The 22,704-nt window shown below is 52.7% G+C and overlaps 9 protein-coding genes across 9 annotated transcripts; 2 read left to right on the forward strand and 7 right to left on the reverse strand.

The window, feature by feature from the left end:
* Positions 1-189: 189 nt before the first annotated feature.
* Positions 190-1,848, reverse strand: N7459_003477 (MFS transporter; the record flags this gene model as incomplete). The annotated part of the gene is made up of 1 exon (XM_056942661.1): positions 190-1,848. The coding sequence occupies one exon, from the start codon at positions 1,846-1,848 to the stop codon at positions 190-192; it is 1,659 nt and encodes a 552-aa protein (XP_056802544.1).
* Positions 1,849-2,883: 1,035 nt separating this feature from the next.
* N7459_003478 (uncharacterized protein) lies at positions 2,884-4,861 on the reverse strand (the record flags this gene model as incomplete). The annotated part of the gene is made up of 5 exons (XM_056942662.1): positions 2,884-3,537; positions 3,599-3,679; positions 3,735-4,023; positions 4,071-4,211; positions 4,281-4,861. 5 exons carry the CDS (start codon positions 4,859-4,861, stop codon positions 2,884-2,886), a joined length of 1,746 nt encoding a protein of 581 aa, XP_056802545.1.
* A 582-nt stretch (positions 4,862-5,443) lies between these two features.
* On the reverse strand, positions 5,444-8,009 carry N7459_003479 (TTC39/IML2 family protein; the record flags this gene model as incomplete). The annotated part of the gene is made up of 6 exons (XM_056942663.1): positions 5,444-6,298; positions 6,349-7,409; positions 7,482-7,548; positions 7,629-7,705; positions 7,777-7,794; positions 7,850-8,009. 6 exons carry the CDS (start codon positions 8,007-8,009, stop codon positions 5,444-5,446), a joined length of 2,238 nt encoding a protein of 745 aa, XP_056802546.1.
* An 871-nt stretch (positions 8,010-8,880) lies between these two features.
* N7459_003480 (proteasome regulatory particle lid subunit SEM1) lies at positions 8,881-9,359 on the forward strand (the record flags this gene model as incomplete). Its single annotated transcript, XM_056942664.1, has 2 exons — positions 8,881-9,185; positions 9,326-9,359. 2 exons carry the CDS (start codon positions 8,881-8,883, stop codon positions 9,357-9,359), a joined length of 339 nt encoding a protein of 112 aa, XP_056802547.1.
* A 786-nt stretch (positions 9,360-10,145) lies between these two features.
* Positions 10,146-11,547, reverse strand: pgkA (phosphoglycerate kinase pgkA; the record flags this gene model as incomplete). Its single annotated transcript, XM_056942665.1, has 3 exons — positions 10,146-10,912; positions 11,002-11,422; positions 11,482-11,547. The coding sequence occupies 3 exons, from the start codon at positions 11,545-11,547 to the stop codon at positions 10,146-10,148; spliced, it is 1,254 nt and encodes a 417-aa protein (XP_056802548.1).
* Positions 11,548-12,453: 906 nt separating this feature from the next.
* Positions 12,454-13,556, reverse strand: N7459_003482 (Mpv17/PMP22 family protein; the record flags this gene model as incomplete). The annotated part of the gene is made up of 6 exons (XM_056942666.1): positions 12,454-12,525; positions 12,580-12,746; positions 12,805-13,147; positions 13,224-13,249; positions 13,312-13,402; positions 13,491-13,556. 6 exons carry the CDS (start codon positions 13,554-13,556, stop codon positions 12,454-12,456), a joined length of 765 nt encoding a protein of 254 aa, XP_056802549.1.
* Positions 13,557-14,396: 840 nt separating this feature from the next.
* Positions 14,397-16,311, reverse strand: N7459_003483 (TRAPP trafficking subunit Trs65 domain-containing protein; the record flags this gene model as incomplete). Its single annotated transcript, XM_056942667.1, has 3 exons — positions 14,397-14,568; positions 14,629-15,751; positions 15,804-16,311. The coding sequence occupies 3 exons, from the start codon at positions 16,309-16,311 to the stop codon at positions 14,397-14,399; spliced, it is 1,803 nt and encodes a 600-aa protein (XP_056802550.1).
* Positions 16,312-16,478: 167 nt separating this feature from the next.
* N7459_003484 (snoRNA-splicing protein PRP40) lies at positions 16,479-18,975 on the forward strand (the record flags this gene model as incomplete). Its single annotated transcript, XM_056942668.1, has 4 exons — positions 16,479-16,619; positions 16,677-16,831; positions 16,885-17,935; positions 17,992-18,975. The coding sequence occupies 4 exons, from the start codon at positions 16,479-16,481 to the stop codon at positions 18,973-18,975; spliced, it is 2,331 nt and encodes a 776-aa protein (XP_056802551.1).
* Positions 18,976-20,504: 1,529 nt separating this feature from the next.
* On the reverse strand, positions 20,505-21,759 carry N7459_003485 (uncharacterized protein; the record flags this gene model as incomplete). The annotated part of the gene is made up of 4 exons (XM_056942669.1): positions 20,505-20,922; positions 20,987-21,104; positions 21,161-21,536; positions 21,595-21,759. 4 exons carry the CDS (start codon positions 21,757-21,759, stop codon positions 20,505-20,507), a joined length of 1,077 nt encoding a protein of 358 aa, XP_056802552.1.
* Positions 21,760-22,704: the final 945 nt, after the last annotated feature.

The raw sequence follows: 22,704 nt of genomic DNA on the forward strand, positions 1-22,704 counted from the left end.
CATCAAAATAAAATGGAATCGCAATGCGAAGGGTATATAACATCCGCCACATAGGGCAGGACAGGACAGAACCGAAAGAATCAAAACGGAGTACTATATGCACAGATCAATGGCAAAGCAGGTATGTGCGAAAAATGCTCTGTAAGCAGGTCCGTAAGTACGAGGCAGTCATTCGGAACGTGGAAAGGTCTAGAGAGAAGCCTTAGACCATTTTCCGCGTGCACGAATCCGCCTTCCGTACGTGTAGAATAGGTACGGAATTGGAATCAACCCGATGGAGATAAAGCCGAGCACACTCGCAGCCCAGGGCACGCCCAGGTTATGGAACATTGCATTGGTGAAGAGGGGGAAGGCACCGGCAAACACAGAGCGGAGGAATGTATTGGCAGCGATGGCACTGGCAGATGTTTTCTGGAAAGTGTCGACGAGGTAGTTCAGCGCAGCCTGGAAGATGGTGAAGAAGCCGAAGCCCATCATGACGGCGCCGATGATCGGGGCGATCCAGTGGATGTGCTTGGGACTTGTCCAGCCGAAGACGAACATGCCGGCGGCGAACATGACCGAGCCGATCATCATGGGTGGGAGGCGGGCTTCAGGGACAGGGCGGTTGTTGTTCGCTTTGAAGCGCTTGATGTAGAAACGCTGGTTGGCGACGTTGATCACGGCGCCGATGAGGATGCCAACGAGATAGGCTAGGAAGGGCAGTGCGCCGACAACTTGGTTCCAGCCGCGCACTTCCTGGAAGACGATTGGGAAAGCGGCCAGACTGAGGTACAGAATACCGTACACAAAGGAGGCGTATAGTGCCACGAGAAAGCATATCGGGGTGGCGAGGAGCTGGAAAGGCCGAATCAGGTATTTGTTGCCTAGCTCTTTGAATGTCACGTCCCATTCCTCGTGTCGTGCGTGTAGAGCCCAGTTGCCGCTTTCGAAGCGGAGTCGGCGTGCCTTGTATACCAAGAGCACGGGTGGGTAGCTCTCGTCAACGAAGATGACGTCGAGAAGCAAGAAGAACATCATCATAATACCAGTGAGGTATTCTGTCCATCGCCAATGGAGATAGCTCTGGACAACCGCACCGCCGACAATTGGGCCAATAACGGGTCCGCCAACCACAGCCAAAGCGTACCCGACGATGGCGGCACCGCGTTGCTCAGCCGTCCAGATATCAGCCAGCACGCCACCGGTGTTGGTCACTGGAGCAGCGCCAAAGAAGCCCGTGAAGAAACGGGTTATCATAATTGTCTGCAGATCCTTGGCAGTCGCAGTGCCAAAGGACATGATACCAGCGATAAAGTACGGTGCTAGAACAGCCGGCTTGCGACCATAAACCTCCGAAAGAGGCGCCCAGATCAGCGGGCCCAGGCCCAGACCGAACAGCAGCAACGACGTGCCCAGTGTGGACACCTCCGTTGAGACCCCAAATTCTTTGCCGATCTGGGCAGTACCGGTCGAATAGACCGAGCTCGCCCACGTCGTACCCATTGTCGTCAACCCGTATAAAACAGTCGTGAGAGCCTTCTTCCGGAACGACCAATTGATGGGTCTGTAGGGATCGTCCGGGCCATCAAAATCGACAATCACATCGGGGCTCGTCTGCGTATGCGAGAGTGGGTGGGTGAAACGTGCGATCTGGCCCGGGTCTCGACTTCGAATGCGCGAGACTACCGATTGTGCCCGCTGCTCGAATACCGACAGCCCGGACGCAACAGTACTTTGCTTTTCTAAAGGGGCGACTCCATTCTCATCATTGTTGAGACGGTCATCGCCATAGTGTGACTCGATATCGTCGCTCGACATGCTGGAGCGGTCTTCGTGTTCGGTCTCTGTTCGCTCGTGCGCGGTCATGGCGTATGCATGCGATCAACCGGTGTCGCAGACTAGGATATCCCAGAGACGTAGGCAGGAAGAAACCGAGGCAACCGAATAAGCTCGCGGAGCTTGAGCCAAAATATCCAGTCTCAGTCACTGGTGAAATGAACGCGACGGAGAGGCGCCGAGGAGTTGGAAAAAAAAAGCGCTCTTTTCGCACCGACAGTCCGAGGATTGTGCAAAGCGCGGAACTTATATGTAGCCACTGGGGACCGTGGACTCCGGAAGATGTCACTGGCTTTCGGAAAGCAACAGGATTTTCAATCGTCGCAACGCTTGCTTCTTGCTCTCTCTCTTGCAAAGCCAGTGGCGTCAAATCCATTTAAGGCGTATCGGACGTCCGACGCTGACGGGGCCGTCTTATCCGGGAGCGGCGTGGAGCTTCGGCTGTGGGGCGCATCCTGACGGCGAGAACCAGTCTAGAGTTATGACTGCACCACGCGAGACCCGATCTCGGCATTCTGGTTGGAGGAACGGGTTCACCGTGAAAGGCGTCTGACGCGATTGTGCTGGTGCGATCTCATATCTTCGGATTGCAGTCCGGACGTGGATTCCTGTTGCCGATTGATCGTCGTGGTACACTCAGGGTGATCGGCGTCGCCAAGTCGCCGAGCTCCGTAGTGGAAACATTGCAGCGATGGGGTATTCGGAGCCAATCGCAATATGCGATAGTAGAGCGAAGCATTTCCTGTCACGTCGGATATACGGCGTGGGTAAGATGGGGACGGAGAAGTAGAAAGGCGTTGGCTTTGACGGCCTGATCCATTCTCATCCTGTTCCTCAGGCTCCCACCCTGCTCCTTTGAGCTTTGCTATGCCCTCACCATCAACCAACTACATAAACCACATCAAGCGTCGAAACCTACGAGGAACGAAAGAAAGCATTTCCAGTGCAAAAAAATATACTCTCAGAAGAACAAAACAAACAGTAGAGACCGAGGCATACTCGCAAGTGTCCCGTCTTGAACAAAGAAACATACTCAGATCAAGCAGCTATACCAAAGACAAGGAACTATGGATTCTTGGCAGATGGGTCATCATTCGCATCACGCATCACAACTTCCCGGCTATCAATTCCGATTTCAGGATCCGGCCACCATTTCGACGCTGGTATCAGTGCTTGCCCATACGTTGGCAGAGCCTCGTTCTCAGATCGCTGCTCGTACGGAGGCAACGGGTATAAGACCTTCTCCTCACCCGGGTGTGGAGCCACAGTGTTCAAAGTCCGCGGGACTGTGCGATCCTGATTCGAAGCTGTTGGCAGGCGCAGAGAGCGTCGAGAGGTGGAGAAGTGCAGGTTCTTGCTCGCGTCCGGCGCTGTGCCCGTATACAATGCATGTCGGAGCCATGGCCCGTCACATCGGATGCCCTTGTCTGGATCCCACATCCCAGGCTTGACAGCACATTGGACCCGGAACCACGGGCTGAGTCGGTTGAGATCCTCGTTCAGTATGGTCACTTCGATCTCGAAGATACTGCGCACGCTATACTGCCCATTGGAGGATTGGATTGCGGTCTCTCCCAGGATTGGGACGTCAGGCACATACGGACCCATGATGGCCGCGACATCCGCTTCGTAGATGTCCATGCAGTCGGATCCAGTATCGTACACATACTCCCGACGCGTCCAGAAGCCGCATCCTGGGAAGCGCAGCCCGACCCGATACTACATACACCGGAGAAGTCAGAAACCAGAACATCGGAATGGAATGGAGAGCCATGCGTACGAAATAGGGAAAGTGTCTTCCATGCCCACCCATGGGAATCTTCATATTAGGTAGCTGAAGTTGGGGTCCCGGGTCCATGATCTGCACAGCAAGGCATTAGTATAGATAGAGTCGGAAATCAACAGAAGTATCTCACCCCTTCAACCCAGAAGCTTTTGTGGCCTTTATATTTGAGATTGATAGCCTCGAACTCATCCCAATCAAACGGCCTGGGCTCACAGAGCTGTTGGCCCTGGGACCAATACGTGACGAGTCCACACCAATCAATTTGGCGTGTGCGGTAGGCACTCATGATAGACTGAACATTGGGAAGTTGTTCCCGAGGATCTCCTTTGCTTTGTAAAGATTTCGCGATGATCTTGAGGCAATCCAGTCGTTGAATGACCGGCCAGCTGAGTCCTTGAGGCTCACACTCTCCCATTTTTCTATTCCAGTCATACATGTGAGTATATATGCTGAACGATCCACGTACCGATGAATAATTGCCAATTGGAACACGTACCGACGGCGATTCATCGCTTGCTCAAACTCTTTCAGTCGTTGCTCGAAGATATATGGCAGAATCCCATCCTTGATTCGCTCTTTGCACCTGATGATCTGATTCTCAAGGTCACTTTCAAATGTGGAGGGGTTCAAATTAGCAAAATCCTTCAAAGGCCTACCCAAACTGGTTGATTCTTACTCGGGATCAAGATCAGGTTCCATGTCATTCCAACCCGCCGGCAAACGCGATACATCTGTCACAGGTTTATTCCTGGGTGCTTTCCATCTCGGTTGTCTCGGTGGTCTCGTTTTATTTGCCTCAGGCAATCGATACTTGCCCACGTAGGAGATCTCGAGATCCAAATCATCGACATTGAGTTTCTTTCGCTCGGTGGGGTCCCATGGGGATCCAGAATACCCCTCCGGCTCGGGGCTGGAAGGCTCGGAACTATACACGTCCTTGGGAGGGTTTGTATTGGTATTCTCTGCAGCCTTTTTATTGTGACCTTTCGCGGCAGGTTTCTTGTTCTTGGGTTTTTCCTTAGCATTTGCTTTGCCGGGTTTCTTCGTTGCAGGGAGGACTGTAGGATCTGTCGAGGTTTCCCTAGCCTTGCGCTTAGTACCCTGCGCCTTACCACGAGTATTGTGCTCTTTCTGTGTAGGCTTTGTGTTCTGCACAGGGACATCTGGCGCGCTAGAACGCGAACTAACAGTCTTGGTGGATGAGTTCACCGAAGGCCTGCTAGAGCCAGAGCTAGAGCTGGATGTTTGTGGTGGCATGTTGAGAATCGATGCACGAAAGACTGAGAGGAAAGTGGGATAAATTTCCAGACAGAAGGAATGAGCATTGATAAGTAGTTGGAGGTAACCTGTAACTTGTGATAAAGAAAATGATTTCTTTGAGCGTGAGGAGAACATTCTGGACATTGGACAACCCAAAAGGTTCCACCCAAGACCGAATTTCTTAAAGTAGATTAGAAGCTCGCTCTATTTTCTTTCGTCCCAGCGGCTGTCTCCAAGGTTGTGAGGTGCTAGGGCTTCTTTGATGATTTCTTTGTACTCGGATCCATTTCGGATGGAATCGTGGCCATGCGCAGCAAGAAACCGTGTCTACCAGCAGATTTGCGACTTGAGAAAATCCACTGCGCCAGGAAAGTCGAACCAAGTCGAATGTATGCAAGGTGAACTCCAATGAGCATAGGATATATGTTGTCATTTCATCAAAAGATCTGTCATATGACACGAAGCAGGTTGATACTGACAACATCTGCGCAGTCTATAATGTTTATGATACAATGAATGCAAGGCTACAAACAGTGAGTGATGCTTGTCGAGGGACTGATTCCCTGTGCATCCATCATCTTACGCCTGCTGCATTCCCTCCCACTTCCGGACTGCCTCGAGGGCAGCCGTCACCTTGAGTCCAATACGAGCATCCAGCTCGTAGCTTTCCCACCGCGCAGCGGTTTCTAGGTGGTCTTTGGTATCTTTCACCTGCTGCTTCTCGGTGTTTGACTGGCCCTCGATGGGGCTTCCAGAGCCGGCCGACGGCGCCTCCAATTTCTCGGTTTCCTTTGCGGCGGCCGGCGATCCGTGCAGAGCCTGATAAGTCGGGCGCTCCATCCACAAGTTGGCTGCCATCTCAAAGTGTGCAGCCGGAAGGACCCAGTCGTCCTTGAGATTCCCCTTGAACGTCGACTTGTCGTGGGTCAAGACCTTTGCCTTCAGAATATCCTTGGCCGCGCCGTGGTTGCGCAAGGACCGGTGCACAGCCGCCCTCAGGAGTTCAAGACTCGCTTTCTCCTCGGGACCCTCACGGGACCAGGTCTTGTTGGCGTCGCTGTCGCACCAGGCGAGTCGAGTGAGAGATTCCTCTAGCTGGCCGCGGGTCATGCGGCTGTGCCCGTTCCAGAAGAAGATCATCTCCTCAACTGGGTCCACGCCGACCGCGTCGACCAGAGGGACATTCCAGTCCTTAGCGCGGGCCTCCCATTTCGCGATCTTGCGCGTCACGAAGACGTCGAAGGGTAGCTGCCGGGCCATGAATCGCTTCTTCCCTGCGAGTGGCGGGGCCTTGCGGATGTACTCGGCGGCCTTTTGGGCATGCAGCTCCGCCTGCTTGGGGTCACTAGCGAGGCAGTCGCGGTATTGGACGACGTGACACGACCCGGCGATGTAGTAGTACAAGGAACGGGACCAGGAGTTCAAATCAACGCACTGTCACGATTAGCTTTCCCCGTAGATGAGTATTGATTGGATGGACCCACCTCGATGAACGACGCGGCACAAACGTCGTATCGGTGAAGGAACAAGGCATTCAAGCTCTTCTCAAACACACACAAGGCCTCAACCTGCTTGAGGGGACTCCGGTTGCTAGCGGAAAGAAGCTCCAATGCTCCATTGAGATCTTTATTGGCCCCTTTCATGCGCGACTCCTCCAGTAGCCACAGTCGGCTGCTCGGGAACCGAGATCGCATCTCCGCCAGTAGTGCGGTCAGCCTTTCTTGTGGGTAGCCTTCCACGTCATCTTCGCCCGGAGTAGGATCGGGCATAATATCGCAGTATCGGACGAAACCGTTATAGTAGCCCAACAGAGCCAAAGCGGCCATGGCGCCGATGAGATTGTGAAACTTACTGGCCTGCCAGAGCATTCGCAGACCTCTTTGCTTGTCTCCATGGAATCCAATAATGGAGAGCAGCTTGCTAAACGCTGGGGGCACCATTGATATCAGCAGGAGCAGAATACCGAAGCAGAAGTTTGCGCCAGAGTGCACGAAGACGTCGATTTCATTCTTGAAGATGTCAGAGTCGGGGTTGTGGTTGATCACATTGGATCCACTGGGAGTCGATGACCGCGATGAGACGTCTGACGATGGCTCGTGAGTAACTGTCAAACCGGAGAGAGACCGAGACAGATCCTTATCCTCAGGAAGCGCGGAATGGGGGCCCGTGAATGCCTTTGTGTCGGAAGATGACTGGGTAGGCGTGGGGTCGGACGTGGCGCTGGCCTTGGAGAGATCACTCGCGGTGGGAAGAAGAACTTGACTAGGATCTCTTGACTCCATGAATTTCTCCTCCATTTTGAGAATGGCATCGAGAGTGATGTAGGCTTTACGGAGCCGATAAAACGCCTTGATGCTTTCGGTCAGGCTTTCGTTCAAGACTCCGACCACGGCGCCCATCAGTTGCGCGATGGCCTGACACAGCGCATACTCGGTACCAGGGCTGTAGATCTCTGAGTGAAAGGCATTGGGGGCATGGGAGTTGTGTTGCGCCCGATGCTGCTCCGTTGCGGCGGTGGTCTCTGCCTCATTCAATCGTTCGGAGGCTGCGGCGAGTTAGGGCGATGATCACCTCGTCTAGGACAGAGAAAGAAGAATCAAAGAGACAAGCGACCGACCTTGGCGCATGATATCCTGTTCAAAGCCCAGCGTCGCCCGGACAAATGCCACCATGCCTTTCCCCAACTAGCAATAATCCCACCGGTCAGCACGCTGCATGTATCTCCCGCTACGTCAATTGGCCTCGGCGGCGCACTCGCACCCACATTATGAAAAGTCGAGGTGCCTTTGGCCAGGCCGTTTTCCGCGCTATCGACATCGTCGTTGAGGATAAAGGTCGCCGCTAGTGGCTGGAGTCAGGATCCAATGGTCCCCGCGGGTGCAATGTAGTGACAAGCATCGTGTCGGACGTACCTTTCATCGCCTCATCCACTGCCCCGCTCGCGATCGACTCGGTCAGCACAATCAATCCTCCCTTGCAGCCCACTTCGTGCGAGTGAAGAAAGAACTCGCAGGGCAGAAGTGCATGGTTGTCCATGGATGCGCGAGGAATACGTACAGTCTTTCAATTCGGCCAGCGAGTCCAACGATTGCGTCGAGGCATTGGCCGGCTTCTTGCCGTACAGCCACGATCCTACCCGTAACATGGTGCCGAGGATGAAGAGGAGAAACTACTCAGACAACGATCGGAGCCGAGTTCGAGCAGCAGCCCAGGCCGTGGTGGCCGGATTCGAGGACGGATCGGGAAGAATGACAACGGGGCTCCATTCGCAGTCCGCAAACGATGGCTTACGGGGCGGGAGTGCGAGGAAATGGAGCGGTGGAAGTCGGGAAGCGGAGGAGAGAGAAAAACATCCAAGATAAGAGAGTCGTGGGGTCAAGAGAGAGGGGAACTCGCTAGTCTTCATCATGCGAATCAGCGTGGCTGTGATGCCTCGCTTTCCATGGCTTTCACTTGCCGGGGGGCTCCGGCGCGATGCATCAATGGGGCCAGAAGGGCGAATCGACATGTCGGTGACTCGCATTCACGGCGGAACTGGACCCGATGGACGATTTGACGAACTGCTGGATTTTTATCTGATGCATTCTCCCTCCATGTGTGAGGCTGATCGACACCAACAGAGTCGTCCCAAATACATACTTGATGCCTCATACAGTGGAGAGGCTTAGACGGATGCAGCTGAAGCCGACCGGAATAAGGCTCAACCGTTCTTGATACTAGCAAAGCTCTTCGATAGTCCCTTAACCCGACCTTCTGCTCTCGTCCAACATTAGATCAACGGGAGCGCAACTGGACAGTTGGTGAAGATCGCCAGCTCTCCGGCATACATCATATCTGACTAAGGCCAAACGGTCACCGACCTCCGAACCGCAAGCTCTCGTGTCGAACCTGCCAGAACTCCACGCCCAACACCACGCATCCTCGCTCCCTGATCCTGACTCCAACGTGTCGGATCTTTCAATCCCCGCCCCTCGTTGATACTGGTCCCTCCACCACCCACACACACCATTCCCGCCATGTCGAATTCCACCCAGACCCAGAACAAGGCCGACCCCTCCGAGCAGCCCCAGCAGCAACAAAAGCCCCAGGTGCTGGAGGAGGACGACGAGTTCGAAGATTTCCCCGTGGAAGGTTTGTTCTTTCAACTTCTTGGCTCCCACACATACCATGAAGCTTCAAGACCCGCGCTAACCCAATCCCGCGCGGCAGACTGGCCCCAAGAAGAAGCCGAGCAGTCGGCCGCCAACGGAGGCAACGAGCATCTCTGGGAGGAGAGCTGGGACGACGACGATGCGGCAGAGGACTTCTCGAAGCAGTTGAAGTAAGTCTGATTTTGGCTCTATTCGCCCACTTGGCGCCGCGTATTCCTTCCATCCCCGCGAGAGTCCACGGCCACCTTCTCCGAACTCCAAGATCTATCCTTCTCCATGCAAGAAGGGAGCTAATACATGTCGTGTATAGGGAGGAACTCAAGAAGGTCGAAGCGTCGCACTAGGCTAGACAAGACGGCGGAAATGATACACGAAAGCAACCCACGCAAACCAAAGCAGATAATACAGCAATCGCCCTCATCAATGGGATCATGTTCGAGTCCGTCTGAAACCTCTATCTTCTACTCTACCTCCCGCATACATACAAATACGCTATACCCCCTTTGGATTGATGGAGTCGGGCTTTGACTTACGAGAATGGATTCATTTGAGCGCATGCCGGAGCCGCAGGGAGAGAACAGCTTCATTATGTGACTTGGGGGATTTTCGTTGTTCGCTTCTCGGTTTCATTGTGCGTCCTGAGAGCCTTCGGGTCCAGGGCTAGATGAGTTATGAGGCTGAATGAGCGGATCGCAATAATGACAAGTTTGGGTCCTCCCTACGCCTTGCCTGTGATGACTGGCCGTTCGGATGCTTTCATTTTCGGTATCAGCTGCTCTCATTTAGAGGCGATGATTGTAGACTTCGTATTGTGGTTTCCTGATCTATGTACAGCTCCTCCCACGGTCCTCACAGAGTAGGCTACTTGGCTGTAGTGCGATGGTCCCTCAGAGCTTCGGTCTCGTATCTATTAAACCACGAAAGGGCTTAGTTATCCCACTTAGGTAACAGAAAAGCAGTAGCGCAGTGTCATGTTTTGGAACAGTTTTTGTCATTCGTGATGTTGGCTGTGTACATTACAGGTTCGTGAAAAAGAAATGACCCGAGATCAATGATCCGAGGTTCAGGAAACCCCCGAGACGAGCTTTGAAACCAGAAGATATCGCCCGGGAGATTCCTATTTATGCCATTTACTTACTGGACAGAGCAGCGACACCGGGCAGCTCCTTGCCCTCCAGCAGCTCGAGGGAGGCACCACCACCGGTGGAGACATGGGAGAGCTTGTCCTCGGCACCGTACTTGGCAGCGACGGTAGCGGTGTCACCACCACCGATAATAACGATGGAGCCTGACTGGGCAGCCTTGACAACGGCATCGAGAGTCTCCTCGGTAGCCTTGGCGAAGGGCTTCATCTCGAAAACACCGGGAGGACCGTTCCAGAGGATGGTCTTGGCCTCGCCGATGGTCTTCTGGTACTTCTTGACAGACTCCGGGCCGACGTCCAGACCCATGTAGCCATCGGGAATGCCGCTCTCATCGGTGGCAGCACCCACGGTGGCGTCCGCGGCGAACTTGTCGGCGGTCACGTAGTCGACGGGCAGGACGATCTCGACGTTGTATTTCTTGGCCTTCTCGACGATGTCGCCGACAATCTTGCTGCCAGCCTCGTCAAACAGGCTGTTGCCGATCTTCACATTCTCAAGGGTCTTCTTGAAGGTGAAGGCCATGCCGCCGGTGATGATCAGGCTGTTCACCTTGGGGAGCAGGTTGTCGATCAGCTGGATCTTGTCGGAGACCTTGGCACCACCCAGGATGGCGAGGAAGGGGCGCTGGGGGTTCTCCAGGGCCTTGGCGAAGTACTCCAGCTCCTTCTTCACAAGGAAACCAGCAGCCTTCTGGGGCAGCTCAACACCAACCATGGAGCTGTGGGCGCGATGGGCGGTACCGAAAGCATCGTCTGGAGTCGTGCATGGTTAGTTTCTCTCGAGTCCTAATAGAAGAAGGCAAAGCGACAGAGTGGAATATGCCGTCTGGGATTGCACGTACTGATGTAGATGTCACCGAGGGCAGTCAGGCCCTTGCGGAACTCAGCAACCTTCTCCTTGTCCGCCTTGACCTTCTTGCCCTCGGCGTCCTTGGAGCTGCCCTCCTCCTCGGCATGGAAACGCAGGTTCTCCAGCAGCACGACCTGGCCGCCAGAGGCCTTGTTGACCTCTTCCTCAACCTGGGAGCCGACGCAGTCCTCAGTGAAGACAACGCTCTTGCTAAGCAGCTTCTCCAGGACAGGCACAACGGGCTTGAGGCTGTACTTGGGGTTGGGCTTGCCGTCCGGACGGCCCAGGTGGGACATCAGGACGACGGCCTTGGCGCCATTGTCGATGGCATACTTGATGGTGGGCAGAGCACCGACAATGCGCTGCGGGTTGGTAACGTTCTTGTTCTCGTCGAGAGGGACGTTGAAGTCAACCTGGAAAGATGACGGTCAGCAATTGATCATGGAAGATGATTGGCGTGAAGAGAACGCACCCGGATCAAGACACGCTTGTCCTTGAGGTCGACGTCGGTGATATTAAGCTTGTTGGAGAGCGACATTGTCCGTGGAGGTCTGTGATGTCAGTGTTGGTGTTCTGGGACAGCGAACAAGCAACCAAGTGGGCAGTTACCTTGACAAGAGACGGAAGAAACGAAGTACGGAAGCCAGCAGGAGAGGGGGGATAGGGATAGTATTAATAAAGTGAGAGCTCAATCAGGGCCACGGTGAGTCGAGGATTTGGAGGGGCTCGTCCAGGCGTGGTGGGGCCCGGTGAGGGAATGCCGCATCCAGCGCGCACGTCGCACTGGCGGGGTTGGCGGTACTTGCGAACACGGTAGCCTATTGGGCTATGGTACTTGCCAAGCTATCCCAATTGGCCCTGGGTCTAGGTATCTCTCTCAGACATGCGGTACCTCATCTCCAGGTAACTCGACTTCCTTTGAGCAACGCTGATCGGGCTGATGCGGGACTGATGTCAGAGCTCCCGTGGTTGCGGAATAGGCCGGGCGCCCTGGGGTCCTCGATAGCCTCGGAGTCGGGGAATTCTGGGGAGATCGCTGCGCTGGGGCATGGGATTGGCTACTCAATTGCGCTGGAATTGTCCATAGCCGCTACGGTAATGGCCGCGTTGTATGTATAGACTTGCTTGGGCCACATGGAAACCCGCGTTGCGTATTCAGAAACACAGCAAAGAACACCTAGAAAATTGGTGAAAAATAGCATCCCAGACAAAGCGCCGTACCAACAAAAAATTGTACAAAGAAATTGTGCCCCGAATCGATTGACCGAAAAACCAAAACCAGGCCCTTTTGGGATGCCCACCACCGAACAAACACCCATACCCCATATACACGAAGTCGGAAATTTGGATCAGTCGACCAAAACGCCTGAATAGAGACACCGCGGAGGCAATGGTGTATAGAGGAGATCGTTAACATGATATTCACTGTAGGCGATCATAGAACCTAAGACTCCTCGGAGGAGTTGGTGAGGGAAAGGTATGCGGTCCACGCAATACCAATTGACGAGACAAAAGGCTTGCAACAGTCAGTTTTGGTGATGATCCAAATACGCGGACAAGTTGGACTCACAATCTGGAACTGAATGGGAATGACCCGGAAGTTGAGGATTTGCACCGCTGGCCACAACACAAAATTGGCCTTGAGTGTCGGCAGGTATACATCTCGGAATTTCTGCGTCAATGCCCTTCGGCCTCCGCCTTCAGCAATCGTCATGTATGTAAAGAAGCAGACCAGACCTATGCGAGAAATATTAGTATAAGAACCGCAAATCCCAAGAACAAACAATCCACTTACCGAAGGGCGCAAAAATCAGTTGGTCAAAGGCCACACGCTTCAACGCCGGAATGGTAGGGTTCTTTTTGGTGAGTGGGAAGGCTCTGGATAAGAAGCCAAACCACTGGAACTGCACTGGGGCCATGAAGAAACCATATGCCATGAAACGAGTGAGGCGTTCGAAATCAAATGGCGGCGGCGAGCCCCTTGTATATCCCAATTCCCCAACAGTTGGCGGCTTCTGCTTATCCAGTTCACGAATCTCGATCGAAATGAAGTCTTCTTCTGGCTGTGATCGCTGTTCTGAACGGGCCTTGAAGGCCGTAATCAGCTGCGCGACAGTGTCGGCCACTCCACCAAGCACCTATCAGATAAACCCCGCGTTAATAACCACTCTCATGCAAATTCAGGACCTCAGTTTGAAGCTCTGGGCGGCTTACAGCGTTCGTGACCATGGTGGTGAGAACTATTTGACGGTAACATTAGTTGACCAGTCGCGCATCCGGAAGGCAGCAGGGTCAGTCCTACCTGGCTTTTCGGCATAGTAGGTATTGAATTTGGCCGCAATACGAGTTGCTACCGCCATCTCAATGAGGAATATGATCGTGTGCAGGAGGGGCTATAGCATCATGGCGATCGGGTCAGCGTGGGCTCCAGGCAGACAGGGAATGAAGTAGGGGCGATAAAGCAGACAAGAAGCCACCTACCACGCGACCGTAGATGTATCTCTTGTTCAGGCCATCTAGAACTTTCCGCTTCGTGGAGGCAATCATGATGAAAAGAGGGCGTGGGCCGTTTTATGGAGGAGGGAGTGAAGGCAAGAATTCCGGCCGTAGAATCAGGCTGTTGCGCGCCAGTATGACGCAAATTCCAGGGAATCAGACTGAGGGCAAGAGTGACTCTGGGTCGTCGGCTCCGTGTTTGTTCCCCTACTGGATTACCCCTGGATGACGGACACAAGGGCGATGTCCAGTGCGAGTCAGGAAAATAGAGATACAAGAGATCTCTACCCCAGATCAGAAGTGGATGATGCCGCGGGTCTCCGCTTCCAATGACTAAAAAGTCACCTGGCCAACTCAGCACTGCCGAGCGGTGACATCAACCAATGGCCGCCGATCGCGGCGACTATGTAACTAGTTACTTACAGTCGGACAAATGAATTATCGTACCGGCAGAATATTTCATGGCTCATATTTGAAGATCCATTAATCGCGGTTCTATGTCCGAAAGGAGAGAGGCCTTTGTAAGATGCAAGGTTTACCTAGGAGCCTCGCATATCGACACTACAGAAAATCAAGACAATACACCTGGGTAAGTATATAATTAAGTGGATATTCCACAAGGCAGATTGGGTACCTATGTATGTATATGCGAATTGGCGGTGTCGAAGGCGTTGATAAGTATAAATGCAAAGTTCAGAACCCGCAGATATACTGCCCAGCTGTCCTAGTTGCCGCCATCGTCTCTGTATATGCGCGCGGCTATTGCTCGCCCTATCAACGTCCGTCCTTTCTCAAGGGCTTGAAGATTCCCCAGTTGGATGTGTTTCATGCTATTTTCTATCCCTTGCTATAGATAAATATACAATGCTAGCAATTCATCCCACGCTTCCTCTAGGCAGAGGATCGAGGTTGGTCGTCAGCGAGAATGTCCGGGAGATCTCGAATATCAGTCGTTTCGTTCGTGTTCACGTCCACAAGGCGTACTGCGTCTAGGTGAAGAGGTCCAGTGGCTAAAGGTAAGAGCTTGATTTCGGTAGAATGGCAGGTTCCAGGCAGAAGGGGGCTAAGCGTGATGTCAGATCAATACTTCGTAATGTCCATTCGCATTTGAGGCCTAACTCACCCGACGCGGATGTCAGTGCTCAAACTGATCAACTCGGCTTCTTGACCGGCGACGCTCTTTTGCATCGCATGTACAATGTTGTCGTCAGTCACAGCCTCTGCGACATGGTCCTCCTTTCGACTCGAGATGGAAGATGACGAAGGTCGAGCAACATGGCCTCGCGGGTCGACGCGTTTCCGACGAGGAATTGCAATTAAAGCAAATTTGCGAGGAATAACGGAGCGGTTCACGATGAAGACACCCCAAGAGAAAGGAGATCCAACCTGCACTCGGCTTGGCCCCGAGAACGAGATGGTGACGCCAATATCAGTGACCGAATAAGCTCGCTCTCGCAGAGAGCTGCGATTGGCAGTTGCTGTGCTCTGTTGACTAGAATGTCCGAGAGGCATAGACAGGCTCGTCGGCCGATTATTTCGTTGAAGTGCTGGACTTGGACCTCCAAAAGTGGGATTGAGGGCCAATGAAAAATCAACATTGGTCCTCCATTCCATAGAGATACGTGGTTTGCAATCATCAGCAAGAAGTATGACTGCACCTAATGAAATTTCCAGCACACTCATTACGGCCGTCGTTGAAGGATTGGTCTCTGGGCCATACTCGGGGGTGAGTTTATAAACCAAAGTCACGTCATCTCTAGGACGACAGGTGAGTGGGAGAGAAAGACCAGGAATGTCTGAAAGAGATTCAATAGTTCCGTCGGATAGGTGGAGATTTGCTTTATCGAAGGAAACCTCAGAGCTCAAAAACGGCGTCACTTCAAAATCAAGGCTGGCAACAGTTGTGGGAAGGCCAGAATAAGAATTCAATCGCGAATACCGAATTCTAGCACTGGCTGCAGTCACAACACGAAATGGATTGCCGTGATGTTGCTGTATATTGTAGATGGGGTCCTCATTGGAGGTTGTTGGTACGACGCGCAATAGCCTTGACGCAGGGAGGAAGGGATCTTTGTGGGCAAGAGACTTGTCGCCGGATAGCGGTTGAAGCATGTTCATCGATGCGGGAACAAGCGAAGGGAGATAATCGTCTTCTGGGTCTTCTGGCCGACAAGCTTCGGAAGGGTTCAAGCTCGCTGAAGCCATGAACAAAAGGGCCGGGTGTTGGATGCGGTTTCGGGGGCGCCCTTTCTAAATTCAGCAGAATGATCAGTACACCTTAGGTTAGGGCACACTGACTCAAAAACGTCTCGATGTTCCATATAAGGTATACATGATTGCCGGTCCCCTCGTCGCCTTCAAATTCGTTGAAGACAACCAGTGGCTCCTCAGCAGTATCTACAAGGCCTGAAAATATGACCTCTCGGGTAGGAGTTGGGTTTTCTCCAACAGATTCTGCTGGATTAACGGCGTAGACATCTAGTCTGACTTCGAGACGGGGTAGGTAGTGCTTGAGAACAGCTTCTGTGCAGTCGGAGAGTCGCAGGACCACGCGGACAGGAAGGAACTCGTCTGAAGCGCTGGCGATTAGCAAATTTCGAATTGCAGTGAGAGTAAAAGCTTGTTGTATACCAAAGAAAAGCAGGGTTCGCTGAGGAATCGAGGACAGAACCGAGGGAAGATCGTCTGCACCATCCTCCAGGGCAGAGGTAAAGGCCCCTTCGATGTCGAGTCCCGGAGCATGAGGCACAACGGTGTTTAGGATTGCATGTCGCAGAAACTCGCCAGGAATCTCCAGGCCAGGCATTACGACAGCGATCGTCGCATGCAATCAATCTGAACAGTTCCTGGGGATTCGGAAGCAATAAGGAGATATGGATGATAAGGTGGGCGTGCAAACGATGCAAATACCCGAGCTTATTCCGCGCGCTTCGCTTTTTCACTTCCACATCCCCATCACCTCCAACAGCGACCATGAATCCAATGAACGGCTCGTCGGGGGCTCCCGCCATATGGCAGGAGGCGCGCAATGCGGATGGCAGAGTCTATTACTATAATGTGCAGACAAAAGCTACGCAGTGGGCGAAGCCCTTGGAGCTGATGACACCCATCGAGGTTAGTACCCGGATGCCAGATATTTCTGAACTTGCGCTGACCGTTTCTCTTCCCTAGCGCGCCCTAGCGAATCAGCCATGGAAGGAATACACTGCCGATGGGGGGCGCAAATACTGGTATAATACGGAGAGCAAGCAAAGCACATGGGAAATGCCCGAGGTTTACAAGAATGCGCTTGCACAGGCACCAGCCGCCCCAGCTCCACCCGTCGCGTGAGTACACTTTCGATCATGTTTACAATCTACTGATGCTAATGCCATTATAGTGCTCCCGCTTTCGTAGCGGGTGGTAGCAGCTCGTTCCCATCGCACCCTCAGCACCGTGATCGCGATGACTACGACCGAGGCTATAACGACCGACGGGGATACAGTAGCTTTGACACCAATGGTATGGTTGCAGCGCCGGCTTTGACCACGCAGTCGGAGCCCGATTACCATTCGATTGAAGAAGCCGAAGGAGCCTTTATGAAGATGCTCAAGCGGCACAATGTTCAGCCTGATTGGACGTGGGAGCAGACCATGCGAGTGACGATCAAAGATCCGCAGTACCGCTCCCTCAAGGATCCGCGAGACCGCAAGATAGCTTTTGAGAAATATGCGGTCGAGGTTCGCATGCAGGAAAAGGACCGGGCGAAAGAAAGATTCGCTAAGCTACGAGCAGATTTCAATACCATGCTGAAGCGGCATCCTGAAATCAAGCACTACAGTCGTTGGAAGACCATTCGTCCGATCATTGAGGGTGAGACCACATTCCGTGCTACGAATGACGAGAATGAGAGGCGCCAACTCTTCGAGGAATATGTCATCGAGCTCAAAAAGGCGCAAGTCGAGCAGGAGGCCGCAACTCGCAAGGCTGCTATGGATGAGTTGGTTACCATTCTTAACTCACTGGATCTCGAGCCGTATACGCGCTGGTCCGAGGCCCAGGCGGTCATTGAGTCGAATGACAAGGTTCAGGGTGACGATAAGTTCAAGACCCTGAGCAAGTCTGATATTTTGACCGCATTTGAGAATCACATCAAGTCCTTGGAACGTACTTTCAATGATGCTCGCCAGGAGCAAAAGGCTGTCAGAGCTCGGAAAGAGCGCCGAAGCCGAGAGTCGTTCCTCGAGTTATTAAAGGAGCTGAAATCTCAGGGCAAGATCAAAGCGGGCAGTAAGTGGATGAACATCCGCCCAGTGATTCAAGATGATCCCAGATACCAGGCAATTCTGGGTCAGGGTGGCTCTACCCCCTTGGATCTGTTTTGGGACATGCTAGAGGAAGAAGAGCGTTCGCTCCGTGGTCCTCGAAATGACGTGCTGGACGTTCTTGACGTGAGTTTTTACTATTACAGCCCGGATGTGATTCATATGCTAATATCCGCTGCTAGGACAAACGATATGAGGTCACACCTAAGACTACGCTGGAAGAGTTTAACTCCATCATGGAGTCTGATCGGCGCACCTCCAAGATTGATCCCGATATCTTGGAACTCCTTTTTCAACGTGTCCAAGACAAGGCTATCCGCCGTGATGAGGAGGAGAAGCATGCCGCTGATCGCCATCAACGACGCGCTGTAGATGCCCTGCGCTCCCGCATTAGACGTCTTGAGCCTCCAGTACGCATAACAGATACATGGGATCAGGTACAACCTCGGCTCGAGAAGTACGAGGAGTACAAGGCAGTCGAATCAGATGCGCTTCGGGAATCTGCTTTCGACAAAGTCATTCGTCGTCTGAAGGAGAAAGAAGAAGATGCCGACAAGGATCGCGAACTGCGCGATCGGGATCGAAGCCGCCGCGACTACGACCGTGGCGATCGTGACTACCGCAGCAGCCGTGGAGAACGACGAGGCGGTAGCCGTGTCAGCCGGTCCCCCGAGCCAGACGCCTACGAGGCAGACCGGCGCAAGGCACAGGCAGATCGAGAGCGATCCTACCGCAAAGTAAGCGGCCTCTCTCCATCGCGTGACCGCCGCGAAGATCGTGACCGTGAAAGAGATCGGGACCGCTACCGTGAGCGTGAACGCGATCGTGACCGGGACTATGACCGCCGCTATGATCGCCGGGAGGACGAGCGTGAGCGTCTGTACCGGACTCGTGGCGATCCACGCGGCAGCCGTGACGAGCTAGATTACGGCGGCGACACTCGTAGCACAGGAAGTGGCGATCGTCGACGCAGACGTGAGAGCGACTCTGAAAGCGTGGCTAGCCGGTCTGTGAAGCGTTACCGCCGGGACAGTCGTGACCGCGATCGGAGCAAGGGCCCGAGGAGGGATCGGGGCCGAGAGCGATCCGCGATTCCTGAGGAGGATGTGAAGAATGAGAAGGCCATTCATTCCGGTAGTGAGGAAGGAGAGATCGAAGAGGATTAGGTGCATAGCGGTATAGGTGTCTTCATTTCTTGTGGCATTTCCCGCTAGGGTCAAATATCAAACTGCTGTGTCTGTATTTTAGTGTGCCTCTATGGTGGCCAATCCCTCCAACGCCGAATGCGCTGTTCCTTGGCTTTCTTCTAAGGATCCAAGGTTTCCAAGGTTGTTAAGATCAAAGGATCATCTAGGACTCTGGTCAGTTCGCTCCTCTAAAGGATGTCCATGGACCTACCTAGGTACCTCGGTGCTTACCTAGGTATATATACCTCACTTGCATGCCAATGTAGGCGCCCTCACACCTTGGTATATACCTAAGTAAGTCTGCCTCTAAAAAACAACCCTTGGTTCAAAGGTCAATAATGCTTTCCGGCATAAACTTGTTATTAATTACTAAACCTGATCTGCGTTTATTCCATCTGACATGTCGCGCCGCATTCGGCTGGACGTTGTCTTCGACCAACCCTCATGTAGTTTGACACACTTGTGCCCTATCAAATGTCAGACCGGAATTCCGCTCTGATGAGTTGATGCTTCTAATGTTGGGTCTCTGTTCTGGCTGGTCAGTTGCACATATAAAACATGGGGATGGCTTCTGGTACCGACCCTTGCCTTCAATATGAGGACATGCATGGACCATCGAATAACTATGGAACAAAGCTTACTACCTGGTGCAGGTCCTTACCAAAAGCAATCACTGTGTGAAGAGAATACCCTGGGCTCCATGTTAGACGAGGAAGATTGATTGTAATGGAGAAAGCCTTTGCCACAACTATATGAGGAAAGGAGTTGGCTGCCTGTCGGACATTATTATTGAAGACAGTGGGCCGCAAAGAGTGGGCCAATTGATAGCAAGCCCGAAAGTGTTGGAATTGATCGCATGGCAGGGAACCAGATCGTGGAGCGCGAGAGAGCTGAACAGTGGAAAGAACGACCGACAAGGCACCCAATGAGGACTAGGAACGTTTTTTATCGTCTAAAAGGAGTTAAGTTAACAACTGTACGGAGATTTTGAATGCCGCATTATAATACCTTCTACCTTCTACCTTCATATTTTCGTATTTGACTGTTATCAGCGATACGCGAAAGGACAAGATCCGGCCCCGAATAGGCCATATGACGCGGATAGTGCAAACCTTGTCATTCATGGTTCACTCGAATTTCCCAATTCAATTATTGCGGGCCCGATAGCCTGGTCCGTACTGTATATACTTACACAACATTTATTATACTAGCGAATCCTTCGGAGCCGCACGGAGTTCCGCAGGATACCCTAAAACATGTACAACAGCGCATTCCCACGTGCCGCTATCAAGCGGATCCATAGTTCCATCCATGGATTGGTTATCAGTTGATTACATATTATGTATTGATAATTACCGCCAGGATTCGAGGCGAATCCTGCCACAATCCCAAGTTCCAGGTTGGCGTTGGGCGACACAAATACAACGTATGAACGTCATCAATTCCGTCTGATTTCGTGAGTCGTGAGGACAGTCTGTACAGGGACACCACATTCCAACCCGAGCCCGTCATGCTGGATGCATTTCGTGCGTGATTTCCACGCCGACCTTGATCCCCCACATGCCCGGCGGCTCGCCATGCCGAACTAATTCTGTAGCGCCGGAGTCCGGTTGAGTTGAGCGACGGGAGGAGCGGAAGGTCAGGATGGAGTTGCGGTACGGGCGGCTACCTAGCAGGGAATGCGATCTCAAGAATGCCCTCGAAGCGCGGATACACGGCGGGACGGCGGGGAGACAGGCGGCGCTCAGCACAAAGTCGTTCTCGATACTGCTCCACATAGCGATGCGGACGCAATCAACTACAGGCAGGTTAGACCTTGATCTGACCGAGAGACGTGGATGAGACTCACTGATGATACCCACGGTGTCCTGTGCCTTCATGAGCCGGGTGTTGGCCCAGAGCTTGACAATGGCAAATGCGAATGATCTGCCAGGTTGAAGGTCTCAGCAAGAAAAGGTCCTCGAGATTATCGGGGAGTGAGTAGACTCACGCAAAGCCGAGACCCATCAGGGCGATTGTACTGATCCGGGTCCATTTGGGCATCTGCAACCTCCAGATAATGACGCTCGGATAGACGGTGAAGGCACAATCGGCAAAAGCAGAGATTCCTAGAGACAACTTAGTACATCAACACGGCGGTGCATCTGCTTCTTCCCACACGTACCACTCAGAATGCAGGCGTAGATAAGTTGGATATTGCGATTCCAGCAAGTCACCTTCCGATACTTGTATGGATCCCACTGTCCATCAACGGGGTTGCATTCCACAAAGGTGATGACCAGTCCGACAATGGCGATCACATTCAGGAAGATGCAAAAGATAATGATGGCCTGACGAAGCCATCGGGCAGGTCGAAACACCCGGTTGATAAGAATGCCCACACCCAATTTCGGCAGCGCGATACTGACGAAGGCCCAAGTGTATGTGAAGATGGACCAGAACGCGGCCGATGGAACGGTGCCCGGAAAGTCGGCAAGGGAGATCCGTTCGGCTGCATTGATTGCCAATTGAAAACTGATTGCTCGAATAAGACAGAGGACCTATCAACCGCTGTTAGTCACTCATCTCGACCATAGTCGCCAGTATGGCATCTCCTACCCAAGAGAAGGAGATGACGAGATCATCCCAGCCGAGGGCGTCAGTATGCAGCCGCAGTCGCGAATAACTTCGCATAAGAAATAGTAGCGTTGAGATAGCAAAGAACGGCCATGTCGCCGCCGATGCTTGTTGCCCTGTTGTTTGCAAATCAGCCGGGTGGCCCATGTTGGACATCGCCGGCCCCAATCCAGCTATATAGCACAGAGGGGAAATCACAAGGATCTGAATGCATGAGAGTGGGTTTATGTATCTAAAATCCGGGGCTTTTCTGATCACTGCAGTCGACCCAAACCGAGTCCGCCCCCAAACGCAGTTCGCCCCCAAACTGAATCCGCCGGTACAAACATTATATGCTATCCTACTGGGGCCGGAACGGTCTATCGGCGGCGAATCAGCGTGGCATTTGCGCTCCGTGGATCGATCACTACCGAGAGACCCTATCTGGCTATAGACTCCATTGACTACTCTAAGCCGTATATACACTAGCTATAGGGTATTGTTTTGATACCGTACAGGAGCGGAACAGGAAAGACATCAGCTTTTATGGACGTATTGTACGTATTGAACCTGCCATCTAAACCACCAAGATGTAATCTAGGGCAGTGGAGTCGAATGGATTGTGCAATCTGGTGGTCAGGTAACGAACAGCGAAGCATTCTCGGCTCTAAACCTCTTCCAGTAATGATTGGAAGGCGCAACAAGCACCTGCAATGATACCTCAAGAATCCGTTGCTTGTCGACAGTTTGTCGTTAGATGCCCAGACAACGCCCAGATGGATTAAGAAGCTCATGAGATGAAAAGTATCATAATCCACGTCGGCAAGGGAAACCAAAATACTGATCTTAGCCCTGCGCACCGCAGGAAATCTCGTTTACACCTAGATGAACAGAACGAGAGAAACTAATACGACATATAATACTAGAACCTGGAAACTGTGCAAGTAGCAGGTCTGGAACAACAACCTGGCATGTGGGCCAGGTGCAAGAAAACTCAGCTATTCAACAATGACCGTCTTGCCAGCCCACCGAACTATGTTCCTCACTATGCTTGACTGGAAAATCCACCTCTATAACGATCATGAAGTCATGGAAGAGCTTTTTTGAGACCCC

Source organism: Penicillium hispanicum (genome assembly GCF_028827665.1).
Source record: "Penicillium hispanicum strain IBT 35686 chromosome Unknown utg000003l_segment0_segment0, whole genome shotgun sequence".
NCBI lineage: Eukaryota > Fungi > Ascomycota > Eurotiomycetes > Eurotiales > Aspergillaceae > Penicillium > Penicillium hispanicum.